The sequence below is a fragment of the Callospermophilus lateralis genome, chromosome 1 (genome assembly GCF_048772815.1).
Source record: "Callospermophilus lateralis isolate mCalLat2 chromosome 1, mCalLat2.hap1, whole genome shotgun sequence".
Classification (NCBI taxonomy): Eukaryota; Metazoa; Chordata; class Mammalia; order Rodentia; family Sciuridae; genus Callospermophilus; species Callospermophilus lateralis.
Window position 1 is genome coordinate 222,296,534 of NC_135305.1, and position 17,392 is coordinate 222,313,925.

The window sequence follows — 17,392 nt, forward strand, 5'->3', positions numbered from 1 at the left end:
GCACAAATCACCGAGCCGGCACAAAGCACTTGTATGTTCAAACAGGAAACTTTATTGCCTGAACTCCACCAGCACTCCACGCACACTCCCTGGGGACTCTCAGCTCTCCTCCAGCTCCGCGCCTACCCCGCTCAGACCAGACCGGCAGAACTCCAGGGGAACTCCAGAGTAGCCGGCGCCCTGAGGCAGCAGGGACCACCCTATTCCCCCAGCCACATATTCTGGAGCCACCCTATTGCCGGACAGCAGGGGTCCATATACAACTGAATACACAGCTTAACATAACCATCATCATCTCAATGGCTCGCTGGCGTCACCTCTCAACCACTCCCTTCTGGCAGAATGCCCTGCGTCACTGACTGTGGCCCTCAACACCCTAGCCTCCTTTCAATTCAGGAGAGGTCACTAAGGGAGAAGGGATGTGTACCCAAACAACTCCCTCGACCCTGCTACTTCCTAAAAGGGAAGCGGAGGTGCGGGCTGGGTAGAGGGGGCGAGAGCGAGTAGCAGGTGGACCGAAAGCAGGTGCAGGAGTCGAAAAAAGGAGAGGAGTCGGAGCAGAAGGTGGAGAGCAGTAGGGAGGGGTTTGTCAGCAGGTCGAAGTCTGGGGTTGCAGAGGGTCCTGAGGATGAGAAGAGAGGGTTTAAGAGCCAGCCGAGGGGCTGGGGTGGTAGGCTCAGTGGTGGAGTGCTTGCCTGGAATGTGTGAAGCACTGGGTTCAATTCTCAGCTCCCATATAAATAAATGAATAAAAAAATAAAGGTCCGTCAACACTAAAAAATATTAAAAAAAAAAAAAAAAAAGAGCCAGCAGAACCTGGGCCCGAGAACAAGAGGAGCAGAGGGATGGTTTGGAAGGAAGGGAAGAGAAGGCCTGAGGGTGGGGGATGGCTTTTCATTTTCCCAGATGCTCACAATGGTTGAAAGATCCCTTACAATACTGGGATCTAGGGTGCCGTTAAGTGGACATTCAGGGTCCAAAGGATACTGAGCCAAGATCTAATTGCACAAGCAGATAAGTTTTGGGGGGCTTAGGTCTGGGGTGAGAGACACCCTAGGTTAGCCAGGAAGCAACCTAGGGGACTATGGGAGGGAGCGGACAAGGAGCCACCCATGGTGAGATGCAGGGGGTGAGTTCAGAGTGGGGTGCCCCTCCGTTTCTAGTATCTCCCAGTGGGGAGGACAGTTATGCTCAGGGGTCATCACCACTGCTAGGTGAGCGTAGGGGCAGAGGCCTAGGACCACGGAAACAAAACCCACCACCACACACTATTATTGTCTCATAGGAACCACCCAGACTCCTGGTCTTTCTGAGGTTGCTGTCAACCACATAGAACTGGGGTCTGAACCACCTGCGGAGCTCCTTCTGATTTCTGTTTTTCCATGGCTGTTTGAGGGTAAGTTGTCATGCAGCAATTGCTAACTAATACATCGCCTGGAGGATTTTCCCTTGTGGCCATCTCGTTCCTGTGACCCCACTTCCCGGTGTCTACAGAATACCCCACTGAGGGGACTAGGAGGTCAAGTGGACCTGGTCTTGGCTAAGCCGATTCCCCCCTCACTAGTCCCGTTCCAGCTTCCCCCAGTGCCTCTGGTCCAGTTGCCTCTCTGCTGGAGATGCTCCTCTGCCACATGCCACTGGTCACTCATCTTCTTCATGGGGCTGATTCCTTTAGCCTATCTAAGACCATCTCTGCAGCTGGAGGCAGGGGCACACATCTGTGATCGCAGTGGCTCCGGATGCTGAGGCAGGTGGGTTTTAAGTTCAAAGCCAGGCTCAGCAATTGAGCAAGGCCCTAGCAATTTAGCAAAACCCTGTCTGGAAACTTAACAAAAAGGGTTGGGGGTGTGGCTCAGGGTTTAAGCCCCTGGGTTCAATCCCTGTTAAAAAAAAAAAAAAAAAAAAAAAAAGACAACCTGCCAGCAGGTTTGGTGTGGTACACACTAGAGTCCCAAACTACTTTGGAGGTGAAAAGGGAAGATTGCTTGAGCTCAGGAGTTCAAGACCAACCTCACCACATAGTGAGACCATTCTTCATTCCTGTCTTATTTTTCTCCAGGGTAGCTCATCGTCACTGTCTGGAACCACCTAGATCTTTCATGGTGTGTCCCCATTTGATGGTGAGTCCCATGAGGGCAGGACCCTGTGTTGTGCCCTGCTGAAGTCTACTGGCCTGACAAAAAGGAGATGCTCAGTACATGTTTGAGGACTGCCTGCTTTTCTCTTCCACCTAATGTAAGAATTGGTAGCCACAAGGATTCTCGTGTGTGTTTTCGAGATGGGATACCAGCAATCCTGCCTCAGGCTCAGCAAGACTCACAATCCTCCTGCCTCAGCCTCCAGAGCTGCTGGGATTACAGGTGTGATCACCATGCCTGTCTCATTTCTGGAGTATTTTTAAGGCAAACCTTAAATGTCATTTCACCCATAAACACTTTGAATGCATCTCTGGCAAATACCTTTTTTTAACCTTTATTTATTTATTTGTTTAACATTTTTAGGTTAGACACAATACCTGTATTTTGTTTGTTTTTATGTGGTACTGAGGATTGAACCCAGTGCCTTACACATGTAAGGCAAGTGCTTTACCACTGAGCTATAGCCCCAGCCCAACAAATACCTTTTAAAATATATATTTATATATATATATATACACACACGACACACATATACACCCACACACATATATTTACACACAGACACATACAAATATATATATTTATTTACTTGTAGATGAAAACACAGTATTTTTATTTTTGCGTGGTGCTGAGGCTCGAATTCAGTGTCTCACACATGGAAGGCAAGCACTTTACCACTGAGCCCAGTCCCCAAATACCTATTTTTAATACAATTATCATGTCATTATTCCTCCAAAACAACTTAAATCCTTCACGTCATCTAAAAGCCAGACATATTTAAACTTCCGTGATGGTCTCAAACACGTCCTTTTTTGATGGTCTCAAAAACGGTGGCCATGCCAGTAATCCCAGCGGCTCGGGAGGCTGAGACAGGAGGATGGCAAGTTCAAAGCCAGCCTCAGCCAAAGCGAGGCGCCAAGCAACTGGGTGAGACTCGTCTCTAAGTAAAATAGATAATAGGGCTGGGGAGTGGCTCGGTGATGAGTGCCTTCCCTCAAACAAAATGTCCTTTTGGGGGGCTGGGGGGTTGCTCAGTCATACAGTGTGTGCTTAAACCGCCCAAGACCCAGGGCTCCTTCCTCAGCAAGCCCCCCAAAGCCTTTCCTGGCCGACCCCTTTACTCATGTTGCAAACTGCTCCAGGGCTCCCTATAGCCTTTTCCCATCCCCACTTTGTGCCTTTCCTCTCCACCTCCCTCAAAACCAAGGCAGCAGCCCTCCCGGGCTCCGGGCGCGTAGCGAAGCGGCCTTCTCTCGCCCGCTGGCCCGGTGCCTACGCTGGAGACCCTCCCGCCACTGAGCCACACCCCGGGCCCACCTTGCGGGGCCGGCGACACTGGAGCCCACTTCCTAGGGAGGCAACGGAAAGTGCAGACTCCGGTCCAACCGCTCTCCGCGCCTCGGCTGACCGCGCTCCCTCCCCAGCCACGCGGTCTTCTTGGGGGACAATTCGCGGAGGACGGCTTTAGCCGTCACCCCGGGCGTCTCCTTTGCAGCCCGCACAGCGCAGCACATGCCCCCACGAGCTTGTCTCCCCCGGTGCCCTCCGTCCGGGAAGGCCCGCAGGCCACAGCCGAGGTCCCCCGGCGCGTCTCCACATGGGCGCGCGGGGGCGAGGCGGCCCCGGCCCGGGCGGGCCGAGGGGCTCTGAATGTCCTCCCGTTGAACTGGACTTTGTTACGTAAGCACTGGGTGCCAGGGGAGGTTCCTGAGTAGGGCAAGGGACAAAGCCAGTGCATCCTCGGCGGGGTCAGGCGGCGGGTAGCTCAGGCACCCCTTCCGGAACGCCGCGGGAAGCGCGCCGTCGCCCCGGCAACGAATTCCGGAAGAATCACCGAGACGTGGCTCCAGAGTGCAGAGAGGCCGCCCCGGGCCAGCGAGGTGCGGAGAGCTAGAGAGTTGCGCCGGGCCGATTGTCACGTGGGCGGCCGCTCGAGGGAGGGACTTCCGGCAGCGCGGTATTTTCTTTCCGGTTGTTGGCTCCTGCCGGCTCCTCCCCGACTGGGCCCTGCGCCCCCCGCCCCGCGCGGCCCCCTGCCGCCGGGCCTGCTGCCACCATGAAGAAGTTCTTCCAGGAGATCAAGGCCGACATCAAGTTCAAGAGCGCGGGGCCCGGTCAGAAACTCACAGACTCCGCGGGGTGCGTGACGGTTGCAGGGCGCTAAAGCCCGGCGGGGACGGGATGGGTGGTGAGGAGTCTGAGCTCAGAGGCCGGGAGGCTGACCGGGAGAGGCCGGGCAGGCCGGACGGCGAGATTCCGGCAGCGGCTGGGGGACGGGGGCGTGCCAGGAGGGGCGGAGCGTGGGAGAAGCAAGAGGGGGCCAGGGGCGGGACAAAGGCGGAGCTCGGGGAGGGGACTTGGGGGCGGGCGGGGCACGAGGGCGGAGCGTGGAAGCTGGATGGGGCCTGGCGCGCGGAAAGGGGCGGAGCGCGGTGAGCGGGGGCGGGGCAGGAGGGGCCGAGACAGATCAAGAAGGATCTGGGAGGGGCAAGGGGTGCAGCGTGGGGGCAGCTGCGGATGGTACAGGAGGGGCGGAGCATGGGGGCAGCTGGGGGTGGCACGGGAGGGGCGGAGCATGGGGGCAGCTGGGGGTGGCACGGGAGGGGCGGAGCATGGGTGCACCTGGGGGTGGTACAGGAAAGGCGGAGCATGAGAGGGGGTTTGGGGGAATGTGGGTGATGTTTGGGAGCAGGGGCTAGAGTGAGATCTGGGGGCGGGGCAAGAGGCCAATGGGTATTGACCGGTGGAGGATGAGGGAGGAGTCTGGGGCTGCAGTTGCTGGAGGAAGATCAGAGGCCTAGAGGAATAAAGGAGAGGCTTGGGAAATATCTGGAATGACCTGAGATTTGGGGCTGAACCCGGAGGAGCAAGTACTGCAGGGATCCTGGGGTGTCAGTGAGGCTGAGCCTCCTTGGGAAGAGAGCTCCTGGGTTCTGGCCCTGCAGTGCTAGGAAAGGGGAGTGAGTACTAGGAAGAGTCTGGAAGGCCAGCCAGCCTAACCTGAGTGGCTGTGAGGGGCCAAAGGAGGTCTGGGAGGTGGGAGCCTTTGTGCCAGGAGATGGAGGCCTGGTGGGAGAAGTGTCTGTCCACTGGAGGCTCCTGGGGAGGCATGGGTGGGAATGGAGCAGGTGTGGCATCAGGCTGAGACTGAGGGCGGGTGGGGGTGAGGAGATGGGGCCTGGAAGGCTAGGGCTGCTGCAGGAGGCGTCGATGAGCTCAGCCACGGTTATGTGGGGGATAGTGGAAGGAATCCTGGAGGGGTTGAAGGTAGGGAAGGAGCCTAGAGGCAGGCAAGAAGGGGCAGGGGAGGCACCAAGGTGTCCTGCATGAGGATTGGGTGTCCTGGGATCCCAGGGGTACAGTGCTGATTTGGAGAAGGCAGGCCATGAGGGCCAGGTAGCCAACACCTTGGGTTCCTGCGCCCAGGCAGGGAGGAGGGTGGCAAACCTGGAGATGGTGAACAAGTGGTGGGGCTGTGTGATGGGAGGGACATGGGGGCTTGGGGCTACCTCAGTCTAGGGGTTTCGGAGGAACCAGGAGGACTCAGGGTGGTCAGGGAGAGAGCTTGTGGAGGTCCATGTGTCTGTGACATGTGGCCTGCTGGAGCGGGACTTAAGAGCAGCATCCAGGCCGTTGGAGGCTTGGGCAAAGGTCGGGCCTCGTGCTCCAGGGCCTGCCTTCCAGTGGGACAGTCAGCACATATGCCACAAGAAGGAGGTGGCGCTGAGGCCCCTGAGGAGAGAGAAGTAGTTGGTGTGCAGTGAGGCAGCTGTCAGGTGGTCCAGGAAAGCCCCTCTGACAAGGTGGCATGTGAGCTGAGAATGGGACTCCGCAAGACCCAGTATGTGGCTCTCGGCCCCTCAACAGCACCCTCTGCAGACCTGGTTTTATCCCACCCCCAGGTGGAGTGTTCTGGGCAAAGGTACAAAAGTGCAAAGACTCCTCAGTGCGACACACTGGGCTGCATGTGGAGGACCAGAGGGGAGCCCCGAGTGGAGGGAAGTGAAGGTGGCACTTGAGTTTGTCACACGAGCCATGAGGGGTTTGGCCCAGGGGAATGGTGAGCCAGGCTTGGGTTCAGGGGGTCCCTCTGGTTACCCAGTTAGAGTCCCTGCAGGCTGGCAGTGCTGTGGAAATGCTGTTTCATGGAAAGTCTAGCAGTGGATGATGCCAGGCGGGTTTGCGGGAGCCATCTTTTCTTCATCTCAAGACCCTCAGCTGTGGGGACGATGGAGAGAGGTGGGGTGGGCAGGAGGCAGGCCCCCAGGTATCAGGATAGGATGGCTGCTGAGTGTCTGATGGAGCAGAGGAGTGAGGGTCCAATACTACGCCAGGCTCCTAGAAGGTTCTATGGACCTAGAGCACAGATGATGGGAACTGCTGGGGTCAGGTGAGGGTCCCAGGGGAAGGCGAGACGGTTGCATCATTGCAGGCCCCAGGGGAGTCGCTGCCAGCACCCTCTATGCTAAGTAGTCATGGAGCCACCCATTGCCCATCCGGGGTGTGGAGTAGTGACACCAGGGTGACAGGGATCAGGCCTTGTGGTCAGCCCTGGCAGGGATAGCTTGCCCATGCTCCTGTGAGCCCAGGAGGGTTTGTGAGGAGGGGCCAGAAGCACTCCTGGAGAGCCTACGGGGAGCACACGGGCAGGGCCAGCCAAATCCAGCAGGGCAGGTCCTCCACAGACCTGTGCTGAGGGACGGAGGGAGGGAGGCAAGGTCACGACCCCATGAGCCTCTTCAGTGCTTGGGAACGTCAGGGTGGCTTCTGCAGGGGAGGATGCTGTGGGTCCATTTTACAGATGTGGATGTTGAGGCCCAGCTGGGGCACCACTTGCCCAGAGGGGCAGAGCTCCAAGTAGAGCTGCCTCTCCTGCCTTCAGAGGCTCCTCCACCTGTATCAGGACTGTCAGGGCCCTGGGTGGCCTGGGAGGGCGAAAGGCAATTCTGTGTAGATGGGCACATGTCTGTCTGAGGGGTCAGGAGGCAGGAACGAGGCTGGGCAGGTGCTCTTCCTACTTCCCCGAGTCAGCCTCCCTCGCCACCCTGGAAGGCCATTTACTCCCCTATCTCTGCCCAGGGAGAAGGCCCCCAGAGAAAAGCCCCAGCAGCCAGCCCTCAGGCAGCCCCGCCAGGGACCCACTGATGAGGCACAGATGGCAGCAGCAGCTGCCCTGGCCCGACTGGAACAGAAGCAGCCCAGGGCCCGGGGCCCCACGTCACAGGACTCTATTCGGAACCAGGGTGAGTGGTGGTCATCCTGGGCTGAGGTGGGGGACCTAGCACTTGGTTCTGGGTGGAAACAGTAAACAGGGTGTTTTAAAGTCAAGAGGGATGTGCCACGTGGGAGGGTGGCACTGGGCCTGGTGTCAGGGCGCGGGTGACAGGTGCTCCTCGAGGAAGGAGGGCAGCTGAGCTGTGCAGGAAGTGGGGGTGGGAGTGGGGGCGCACAAAGACCAAGCCCAGCAAGAGGACTAGAGCCTGACCCAGAGCGTCGGGCGGGCGGGCACTTGCCAGGCTGGCAGGCCTAGTGCGGGTGGGGGCCTGGGGCAGGGCGACGTCTGTCCCATTTTCCTCTCTTCCTCCGCGTGTTTTCTTCCTGCAGTGAGAAAGGAACTACGCGCTGAGGCGACCGTCAGTGGTGGTCCTGAGCTTCCAGGGACCAAGGAGGTAAAGCTTTTGCTGTGGAATTGCCCCCAAGGCGGGCAACGGGGACCCCTGGGAGGGCTGTGGCAGAGCTTGTGCCAGGAGGACTTGCTGCCAGGGGCATAAAAGAGGTGTCGTCTCCACTCCGTGCTGCCCTGAACCACAGAGGCAGACGCCCGCGCTGTCTGGGGCCTCGGGGCTCAGCACCCCGAGGGTGCCAAGAGTGCTCCTGAGGTTCCCAGAGGTGACAGCTGCTGTCCTTGGCCAGGAGGGGCAGGACTGGAACCTCTGTGTGCCTTCAGAAGCCACAGTCTGGCACAGCCCTCCTGTGTGTCCCTGAGCCTGGAGGGCTCCATGGAGGAGGTGTCATTTGGGAGTCTCGGCAGAGCTTGGCCAGGAAGCCGTGATTTTAGAATGGAAGAGACCCTAGACGTGGCCTAGAATGTGAGGTGCTGAGCCCCCCCGACTCCAACCCAGCCCCACACTCACTCCCAGTAGCTAGGGGGTGGCTGCAGGCGCAGGAAGCCTGCGAAGTGCAGTGGCTGCTCCCGGTTGGCATTGCTCTATGTCGGTGCCCTGGGAACTGGGGGGATGGCGCATGGGCCAGGGAACCTGGGAGGAAGGGCTCGGCCCTCAGCTGACAAGTGGAAGGGACGGTGGGGGCCAGGAGCGCCAGGCTCTACGGGCCATGCTCGCCGGTACTGTCCTGGGGCCACCTCTGTCCACAGTCTTTGCTCAGCGCTCTCACCCCCCAGGTACCTGAGCCCAAAGAGGAAGGCTCGACACACCTCGCGGTGCCTGGCGTGTACTTCACCTGCCCACTCACGGGGGCCACTCTGAGGAGGGACCAGCGGGACGCCCACATCAAAGAAGCTATTCTGTCGGTGAGTGCAGTCCCCTGTGTGTCCTCATCCCAGGGCAGCAGCCAGTTCCACTGGGCCTCGCCCTGCCTCCGTGCCTGCTATGCCTTCCCCAGACAGGGCAGCACCAAGGACGCCATCAGAGCAGAGCAGAGGGCGCTGCCACCCCTCAGGCCCGCCTCCCGGCAGCTGCTGGAGGTAGCTGAGGTCCTTTTCTAAGATGCCCTGAGGCGTCTGTCCTTCTCTCCTCCACATTCTGCTCCACATAAAGGGCTGCGGGCCAGGCCGTGCACACTTACCTTAGACACTCGGAGGCAGTCTGCGCGGAGGAACTGCTTTGGTATATTTTTTTCCTTGTAGCTCTTTTTTTTTTTAGTTGTAGATGGATGCGGTGCTTTTTTTTTTTATAATTTTTTATTGTAATTTGTTACACGTGACAGCAGAATACGTTTCAGTTCCTAGTACATGTACAGGGCACAGTTTTCATGTCTCTGTTGTACACACAACATATTCACACTGTTCGTGTGTTCATGCCTGTACTGAGAGAAATGATGTCGGTCTCGTTTCACTGTCTTTTTATCTCCATGCCCCTTCCTCCCGAGGACACAGTACTTTTATTTGTTTATTTTTACATGTGCTGAGGCTCAAACCCAGTGCCTCACGCATGCTAGACAAGCGCTGGACCACTGAGCCCCAGCCACAGCCCCTTGTGGCTCTTTATGTGGAAGAAAAATGCAAGAGGAACACAGACGACACCTAAATACCCTTTACCCAGCTGTTGGATAGCTTTTTGTTGCAGTAACCAAACTGATAAGAACAACTTAGAAAGGAGAAAGTTCAATTGCGGTCATGGTTTCAGAGATCTCAGTCCATAGATGGCCAACTGGGGTACACGGGGCCTGAGGTGAGGCAAGGCATCATGGTGCTGGTGTGCAGAGGAAAGCTGCTCCGCTCCTGGCAGGGTCCCGAAGCAGAGAGAGAGGGGAAGGGACCCCAGGGCAGATGCACCCTGCTGGGCACCTCTCAGTGACCACTCCTCTGGCCACACTCCTGACTACATGTCAGGCCATTCAAACCAGGATGGACTGGCTGGCCCCAGCTCCCACTGTCCACTCATTTCACTCTGAACCTTCCTGCATTAGCACTGGAGCTTGGAGGAACACCTCACCCCACACCAGGACACTCAGGGTGTGAGTTTTCCAGCTGTTACCACCAGTCACTGCAAACCCGGTGGCTTAGACAAGCTGCGTGTCTGTCCTGGCTGTTCTTTTGTATTTATACCCTCCACACTGTGACCCTAGGCTTCCCTGGGCCAGATTCAAGTGCAGCAGTGGGGGTCCCTCCTGAGACTCCAGGGAGATTCTGGTCCCACCTCCTCTATTCTCAGGAGGTGCCCACAGCTCCCGCCCCTGCCTTCTCCTGAGCCAGCGGTGCCAGGCCAGGTGTTTTCCAAGCTGCCAGCTCTGCTTCTCTTCCTATTCTGGCCCCTCTGATTACCTGGACCTTCCTGGATGATCCAGCACAGCCTCGTTCCCTCTGCTGCTTAATTCTCCTTTCCCATGAGGCTTCCCCTCCTCGTGGTCACAGGGATTAGGATGCAGGCGTCTTTGTGTACGTGTGGTGGGGGGGCATTAATCTGCTGCCCCCCCATTTGCCAGGTGTTAATGAGATTTGTGCTCCACTTTCTTCACCTACCCTCATCTTTTCTTGATCTGTCTGTGGGAAAGTTCTACATGCTCCTTTTTTTTTTTTTTTTTGGCGCTGGGAGTTGAACCCAGGGGCGCTTAACCACAGAGCCACATCCCATCCCTTTTTTTAAATTTAATTTTTATTTTTTTTAAACTTAGACAGATCTTTTTTTATTAAAGCAGTGACAAATATGTGCAGAAGGTAAGTGTCCAGGGGCTCAAAATTCAAACCCCACACTTCATAGCAAGAGCTCATTATGTAAGCATTAAAACACTGCCTGATAGTTCAACATTCGAGCTGGAAATGAAATTTTAAGAAACATAAGCAGTGTCTTATCCAGTTTCACAAGATGCTTCCTACATGGGACATCAGGGCACTGGAAATAAAGATCTTGTGTTGAATGTAAGTTCTTGAGCTCATCTTTGGTTAAGATAAGCAAGGTCTCCAAAGCTGGAAGTCTGTGGGCGCTGCAGTTCCAGGGTGAGGGCCTGAAACACTTATTAGAACCATGCAGGAAACTAGCATTTCCTTTAAGTGCTCGTCAGGAGGACGTCTGCCCTTAAAAAGCGTGAGAGCGCACCAGCATCGGCAGGTTTGCCAGCTTTCTTCCAGTGATTTTAAGTAACATACTTCAGAGCTGATAAGAAATTTGGAGAGGTGTCTCCCAGTTTCCATGTTATGGGGCCATCCTAATCCCTCCTAGCAGCCAGTCATCCCTCTCCAGGTTGTTTTTAAAAACACCTGCGGGAGCCCACCAGAGGATTTTGTTATTGTGATGGTTCTTTCAAGGGGACAAGGGGCTTGAAGGTAAACCAGGGGGCCCCACAGGAGAGTCTGGAGCCCTGCTGTCTGCACTGGCCATCTACAGTCAGGTCCGGCACTGAGGCACCTTTACCAGGAAGCAGCAGCTTGAACCCTGTGGGCCCCTTTCAACCTTTCCCAAAGCTTTTTCTAGTCCAAATTATCTTGTCTAAACGATGCAGAATGGCTTGAGTTAGAGCTGGACATTTGACCACAACCCTGAGCACGCCTAGAGGCGCCAGGGGCCTTGGCCACCTGGGGCCGGTTGACCCAGCAGGGTGTTCAGGAAGAGGTCCCTATGAGCCTGGGCAGAAAAGGCGCAGAACCCCAAACCTCATGTTGTGGGGCTCCTCTTCACTTCCAAAGGCGGCCTTGCCAAACCGGGCCACCGAAACCTCACTCATCACAGAGTGTCCTTAGTGGTTCTGACAGCCCTACCTCCCAAATCGCTCGCATCTGAACTGTTTCCCCAGCCAGGATCCAGCCACCGCCAAGTTCGCGTACTCCGCCGCCTTCATGGTACTGACGGCGGGCAACACGGGCCCCAAAGTTTCTCCGCTCCCGCAGAATGCAGCCGGAGGGCCGAGTGGAAACTTGGAAGGGACAGGGAAGCTGGTACTTGGCATCCACGAGGTGGTGGCAGCGGCGGCGGCGAGCAGCGGGAGGAGGAGCGGGAGCCGGCGGCGAGCACCGGGGCGGGGCTTTGGGAGTCGGACCTCCACCCTGCGCTGGGCCGGCTCAGCGCCGCGTGCGCGCGCGGAGAGTGGTCATGGGGGTGTGCGCTTGGCAGACCCGGGTTAGAGGTGTGCACCTCGCGCCTCCGGAGCCGGGTCTCTTGGATCCCAAGGCGACTCTGCCGCTGAGTCCGGAGTCTCCAAGTCTCGCTCTGACGCCCTTTTATTTTTTATTTAGAGACAGGGTCTCGCTGAGTTGCTTAGGGGCTCACTAAGTTGCTGAGGCTGGCTTTGAACTCCTGATCCTGCTGTCAGCCTCCCAGCTACTCTGTGCCACCTGCGTGCTCTTTTTTTAAAAAAAGAATTATTGGTTCTTTTTAGTGAAACATGACAGTGGAGCGGGGCATGGTGGCACATGCCTGTAGTCCCAGCTGCTTGGGAGGCTGAGGCTGGAGGATCATGAGTTCAAAGCCAGCCTCAGCAAAAGCGAGGCCCTAAGCAACTCAATGAGACCTGTCTCTAAGTAGAATACAAAATAGGGCTGGTGATGCGGCTCAGTGGTCAAGGGCCCGGAGTTTAATCCCCGAGTTCAGTCTCCGGTACCAAAGCGCAAAAAAACAAAAACAAAACGACAGTAGAGTCCATTCTGACCTGATCATGGAAGCGTGGAAGGCATCCTGTTCCAGTGAGGAGCCCAGCACCTCTGGTCCCCTCACACTGCTCTGCCCAGTGCCACACATGGGCTCTTCCGGGACTTACTCAGGTTTTGGCTATGAAAACAGGCAGTGAGCGGCCTTGGCCACAGTCACAGAGTGGAGCTTGGATCAGAGGCCACTGCACTGTACTCGGGGGACTCTCCTGGGGGCATCCCGCTCAGGTTCCCTCCAGTGGTGAGGGAGAGCCCCGCCCCTCACCAGGCTTCCTGGTCTTTGTTCAAATTGTAGCCAAAGCGACCCCACGGGATAGACTTCCCCTGCGCCTCCCTTGTTGGGGTTAGGCTGGCTGTCCTCTTGGCTTGTAGCACTGTTATCAGTGAAGCTAGTCTTCGACCACGACGTGGGTGGGTCGCAGATATTCTCCCTCAATCGTTTATGTTTTGACTGGACTGAAGTCACTGCCGGGAGAGATTTTGGTCACTGTAACTGAAGGTGTCGGTCTTACTTTATGGCTTCTAGTTTGGGGTCATACTTAGGAAGCCATTCTTAGCCCCCTCCTAAAATAATAATCCTGTGGTTTTTCTAGCATTTTTCTGTTTGCTTCTCCTCGTCTTGCCTGGGTGGTGTGCTGCACTGTTGGAAGCTCTCACGCAGCTGGAGTCCACCTGCAGGGAGGGATGAGCATGAGGCAGTTTTCCTGGAGAGCTGCCGATTTCCGACCCCGTGTAGTGAGGTTTCCCACAGAGAGTCTGGGTTCCTTCCTGACCGCCTCACTGCCACCTCTGGCAGACCTGCTTTCTCTGTCCCCCACTCCCTGGCAATGAAACCAGCAGGTGGGCTGGGTCCCAATCAGGCTGGCGGGGAACTGGCTCATTTGGGAGCCAACGTCTGTGTGCTTCTGATGCAGCTCCCGGGCCCCCCATGTAGCTGAGGGAGGGTGCTGGGAGGACAAGGCCCAAACCCACCTTGCAGGAGCTTTAGGCAAGCTGGTGGGCCCTTGCTGGGCTGCTGTCCACCCCTCTGTCCTCTGTACCTCCCAGTTCACCAGGACTTGCTGGCTGCAGGGGAGCATGTGTGTGGCTTGTTCCATGATCGGGCAAAGGGAGAGCACATGCTGTCCTGGTCCTGTAGGTAGGCCCTGGGAGTAGCCCATTCTGGCCATCTTGCCACCTGGCTCTGTCCAGGTTTGGGGCACTCCTGTGCATCCTCTCTGTTACCCGACACCTGTGTGCCCCTGGGTGAAGATTTGCAGTTCTCCATCTGCGGGGATGAGGACCAGCAGGGCTGGGCGTCGTGTGCCAGGATTGCGGCGCCCACTGCTGGAGTTTCCCATGCCAGGGTGAGAGGTAGACATCTGTCACTTTAGGCCACACTGACCACCAAGGTCACAGAGAGGGCAGCTGTTTCTCTCCTGCTTTGGTGGCCATTGCCTTCTGCCTGGAGATGAGAGTGTCTGAGGCAGGACTGACCACTGGGGTCTTTCTCCTCAACTCTGTGCCGAGTGTGTAGTTGGATGGCGGATGCCCCTGCTCTGCCCCAAGAGAGCCAGTGGCACCACTCCGGCCACTCCTCTGTGGCCGGCTGTACAGTGTAGTACCAGGAGTGGTACTACATGTCATGCCATGTCCCCTGCAGCACTTCTCCACAGACCCTGTAGCTGCCTCCATCATGAAGATCCACACGTTCAACAGAGACCGGGACAGGGTGAAGCTGGGCGTGGACACCATCGCCAAGTGAGTGCAGTCAGCCACCCAAGCCGCTCCCAGTGGGGCCGTTCCCTCTGGCTCTGGGGACTCGGTGGGGCCAGGAAGGAGCAGAGACTGGGAGGGAGGCCAGCCCACCTGAGGCCTCAGGGAAGGGGTTGGGCCTTGGTTTACCTGTCTGCAACAAAAGGGTCTAGGGAATTGGGGGTTCACCACCCTAGTTTCCCTTGGGGTTATCTGAGGAGTGTATAAGGAGAATGGGGACCAGCTCACTCCAGCAGCTGGTCAGGCAAATCGGGTGGATCCAGAATGCCCATGAGTACAGCTGCCAGGGCACCGCCCACGGAACCCCCAGCCCTGCCGTGCCTTTGCGCAGGGGTTGGTTATCGTCTCTGTTGTCTGATCTCTGTGGTTAATCTGTGTCCTTGGCAGATAGGACTGAGAGGCCAGGCATAGTGACAGCCCCTCTGGTTGGCTGTGAGGGTACCTGTGATTCCAACCCCAAGGTGCAGCGCCGGGTCCCACTGGGCCCTTCTTTCTTCTTGCTGCTGCTGATGCTGCTTGTGACTCTTAGCTGTTGTCCCCTGGTACTGGAAGTGTCAAGGAGCCAGGGACCCTGTGTCCCATTCCCTCGTCCTCTTCTCAGGTACCTGGACAACATCCACCTGCATCCTGAAGAGGAGAAGTACCGGAAGATCAAGCTGCAGAACAAGGTGTTCCAGGTGAGGGCCGCAGTTCAGCCCGCACAGCTGGCCCCAGCCATGGTGGGATGGCTGGCATGGGGAGGGGGGGGCATCCTTGAAGTGGCCAGCAGAAGGTGGCAGTAAGGTGACCGAAGTCACATGCCATGGACGGGCTTGGTGGGCGGCTCCCTGTCTGGAATAGTCTGACCCTTACACTGGGAAGGTACACGTGATGTTCTTCTGCAGCAACGGCGGGTCTGGTGACCCCGGCCTGTGTTCTGAGCAGAAGCTGTGTCCTCCCCTGCTTTGGGGATTCCCTAGCAGTCCTTGGGGTCTGCCTCCTGCCCCTGGTGGTTGGCCTTTAGGGGAACTGTGTCCTCCAGGAGGTGCTAGGGAAGCTCCAAGGTTCTCCTTAGGAAAGCGAGTTTGTCTGAGCTCTGCTACAGCTTTAGGGTTTGGTCGCCATCAGGGATCACTGGGCTTGTGGCTGAGGAGGCCCTGTGTGACCTCTGCTGCACTCCTAGGAGCGCATTAACTGCCTGGAAGGGACCCACGAGTTTTTTGAGGCCATTGGGTTCCAGAGGATGCTACTGCCTGTCCCGGATCAGGGTGAGGCTAGAGGAAGGGCCTGGGCTGAGCCTCAGGTGGGGGTGAGGGGCTGAGGTGGGAGGGCCCGGCTTGGGTGGCCCTGCTGCAGTGTCATCTGTGTGGGGGTGGCACAGAGGACCTGGAGGAATTCTACGTGCTGAGTGAGGCCGCGCTGGCGCAGCCCCAGAGCCTGGAGCGGCATAAGGAGCAGCTGCTGGGTGCAGAGCCCGTGCGGGCCAAACTGGACCGGCAGCGCCGTGTCTTCCGGCCCTCACCCCTGGCTTCCCAGTTTGACCTTCCTGGGGACTTCTTCAACCTCACGGCAGAGGAGATCAAGCGGGAGCAGAGGCTCAGGTGGGCAGGCACACCTGGGGCCCGGGAAGGTTGGGTTTGGGGCCCAGGCAGCTGCCTGAGCCCTACTCTCTGGGTGTGGGTTGCAGGGCTGATGCTGTGGAGCGGTTGAGCGTGCTGCGGACCAAGGCCATGCGGGAGAGGGAGGAGCAGAGGGAGCTGCGCAAGTACACCTACACGCTGCTGCGCATCCGCCTCCCTGATGGCTGCCTCCTGCAGGGTGGGCCCAGGGGCCAGGGCAGGGCTCGCTCTTGCTACTGGGCCTTCAGTCTTGTAGGGCCACGGCCCTGAGCTGTGCTCTGCCCAGCTCCTCTCAGACTGAGTTGCTGGTGGTTGGGCTTAGGGGCACGGAGTGGGCACAGGAGAGGGCCAGCCTAGTGGCTGCATCTGACTGTCCTGCTTCCCAGGGACCTTCTACGCCCGGGAACGGCTGTCATCGCTGTACGAGTTCGTCAGGGAGGCCTTGCAGAACGACTGGCTGCCTTTTGAGCTGCTGGCCTCGGGAGGGCAGAAGCTGCCGGAGGAAGAGAACCTGGCCTTGAACGAGTGTGGGCTGGTGAGCGAGGGGCCAGTGCTGGTGATGCAGTTAGGACCCCCAGGGGTTCACCCAGGAGGACCAGGAGACATCCTGGGAAGCTGATTGCTGGCAATCACTTTGTCACCAAACCCTCCCTGTGGTCTGTGGTGCTCACAGGGCAGGACTTAGGATGGCTCCAGGCCTGGTTCCTGTGTTAGAATCCCACCTTCCCTCTGGTGCTGTGACCTTGACCTTGCTGTTTTCTTGAATGGTTCCTAATTTCTTGCTGCCTCTTGAAATGGGCCTGGTGCGTCCTCTGAGGAGCAGAGCTAAGGTGGAATGAAGGCGGGGGATTTCCCAGGGAGGATGCCTGCGGGGCAGGTGCAGGTCTGCTGCCCGGAAGGGAGGTGAGGGCCTGGGTGGGAACCTGGGGCTCTGCCTGGTTCTGATGGCTTTAGCCAGGCAGGGGCATCTCCTGGCCAACTAGCCCATCAGGGGATGATCTGGATCCCACTGTCCCCCCACAGGTGCCCTCAGCCCTCCTGACCTTCTCCTGGGATGCCGCTGTGCTAGAGGACATCAAGGCTGCGGGGGCTGAGCCAAACTCCTCCATCCTGAAACCCGAGCTCCTGGCGGCCATAGAGAAGCTCTCCTGAAATAAAGGCAGGGTTGGCCTCAGCCCACGGGTCTGTCTCATGCTCTCCCTGTCCCCTGTCCCAATCGAGGGCCACCCAGCCACCTCTGGAAACACTGGGCCTGGCCCCCAGCCCTACTCGGCTGGCTGGAGGAGCTGTGCCCGCCTTGGCGGCAGCACCTCTGACCACCATTTTGCAGAGCCCCTGGGGCGGGCAGATGTGTCTCCCTGGGCAGAGCTTGAGCACAGGCTCCATGTGCTGTGTATGGGGGTGGCCCCATCTGGCACTAAGCTGGTGACAGTGGCAGGAGAGATGCTAGCCTAACAGCACAGTTGACAGTAATTTCTAAATTATGAACCTAAATAAATAGAATATTTGAAAATAGCTTCCTGGTGGTTAATATGAACCACTGGATTTAGGGCAAGGGTCACCTCTGCTGAGCTCCCCAGTGC

The 17,392-nt window shown here is 57.6% G+C and overlaps 1 protein-coding gene across 1 annotated transcript; it reads left to right on the plus strand.

The window, feature by feature from the left end:
• The first annotated feature begins 4,089 nt into the window (after positions 1–4,089).
• Ubxn6 (UBX domain protein 6) lies at positions 4,090–17,324 on the plus strand. Its single transcript, XM_076872115.1, has 11 exons — positions 4,090–4,277; positions 7,218–7,381; positions 7,743–7,807; positions 8,539–8,667; positions 14,099–14,196; positions 14,813–14,888; positions 15,374–15,458; positions 15,572–15,791; positions 15,878–16,008; positions 16,196–16,344; positions 16,833–17,324. Exons 1-11 carry the CDS (start codon positions 4,195–4,197, stop codon positions 16,959–16,961), a joined length of 1,329 nt encoding a protein of 442 aa, XP_076728230.1. The 5' UTR covers positions 4,090–4,194; the 3' UTR covers positions 16,962–17,324.
• Positions 17,325–17,392: the final 68 nt, after the last annotated feature.

What these genes read in the sequence shown, in the direction of transcription:
- Ubxn6 (XM_076872115.1), top strand. Translation starts at nt 4,195, where the DNA reads ATGAAGAAGTTCTTCCAGGAGATCAAGGCCGACATCAAGTTCAAGAGC. An exon ending in TCAAAGAAGCTATTCTGTCG is followed by an intron (nt 8,668 to 14,098) that starts GTGAGTGCAGTC and finishes TGTCCCCTGCAG; the next exon opens with CACTTCTCCACAGACCCTGT. An exon ending in AAGCGGGAGCAGAGGCTCAG is followed by an intron (nt 15,792 to 15,877) that starts GTGGGCAGGCAC and finishes TGTGGGTTGCAG; the next exon opens with GGCTGATGCTGTGGAGCGGT.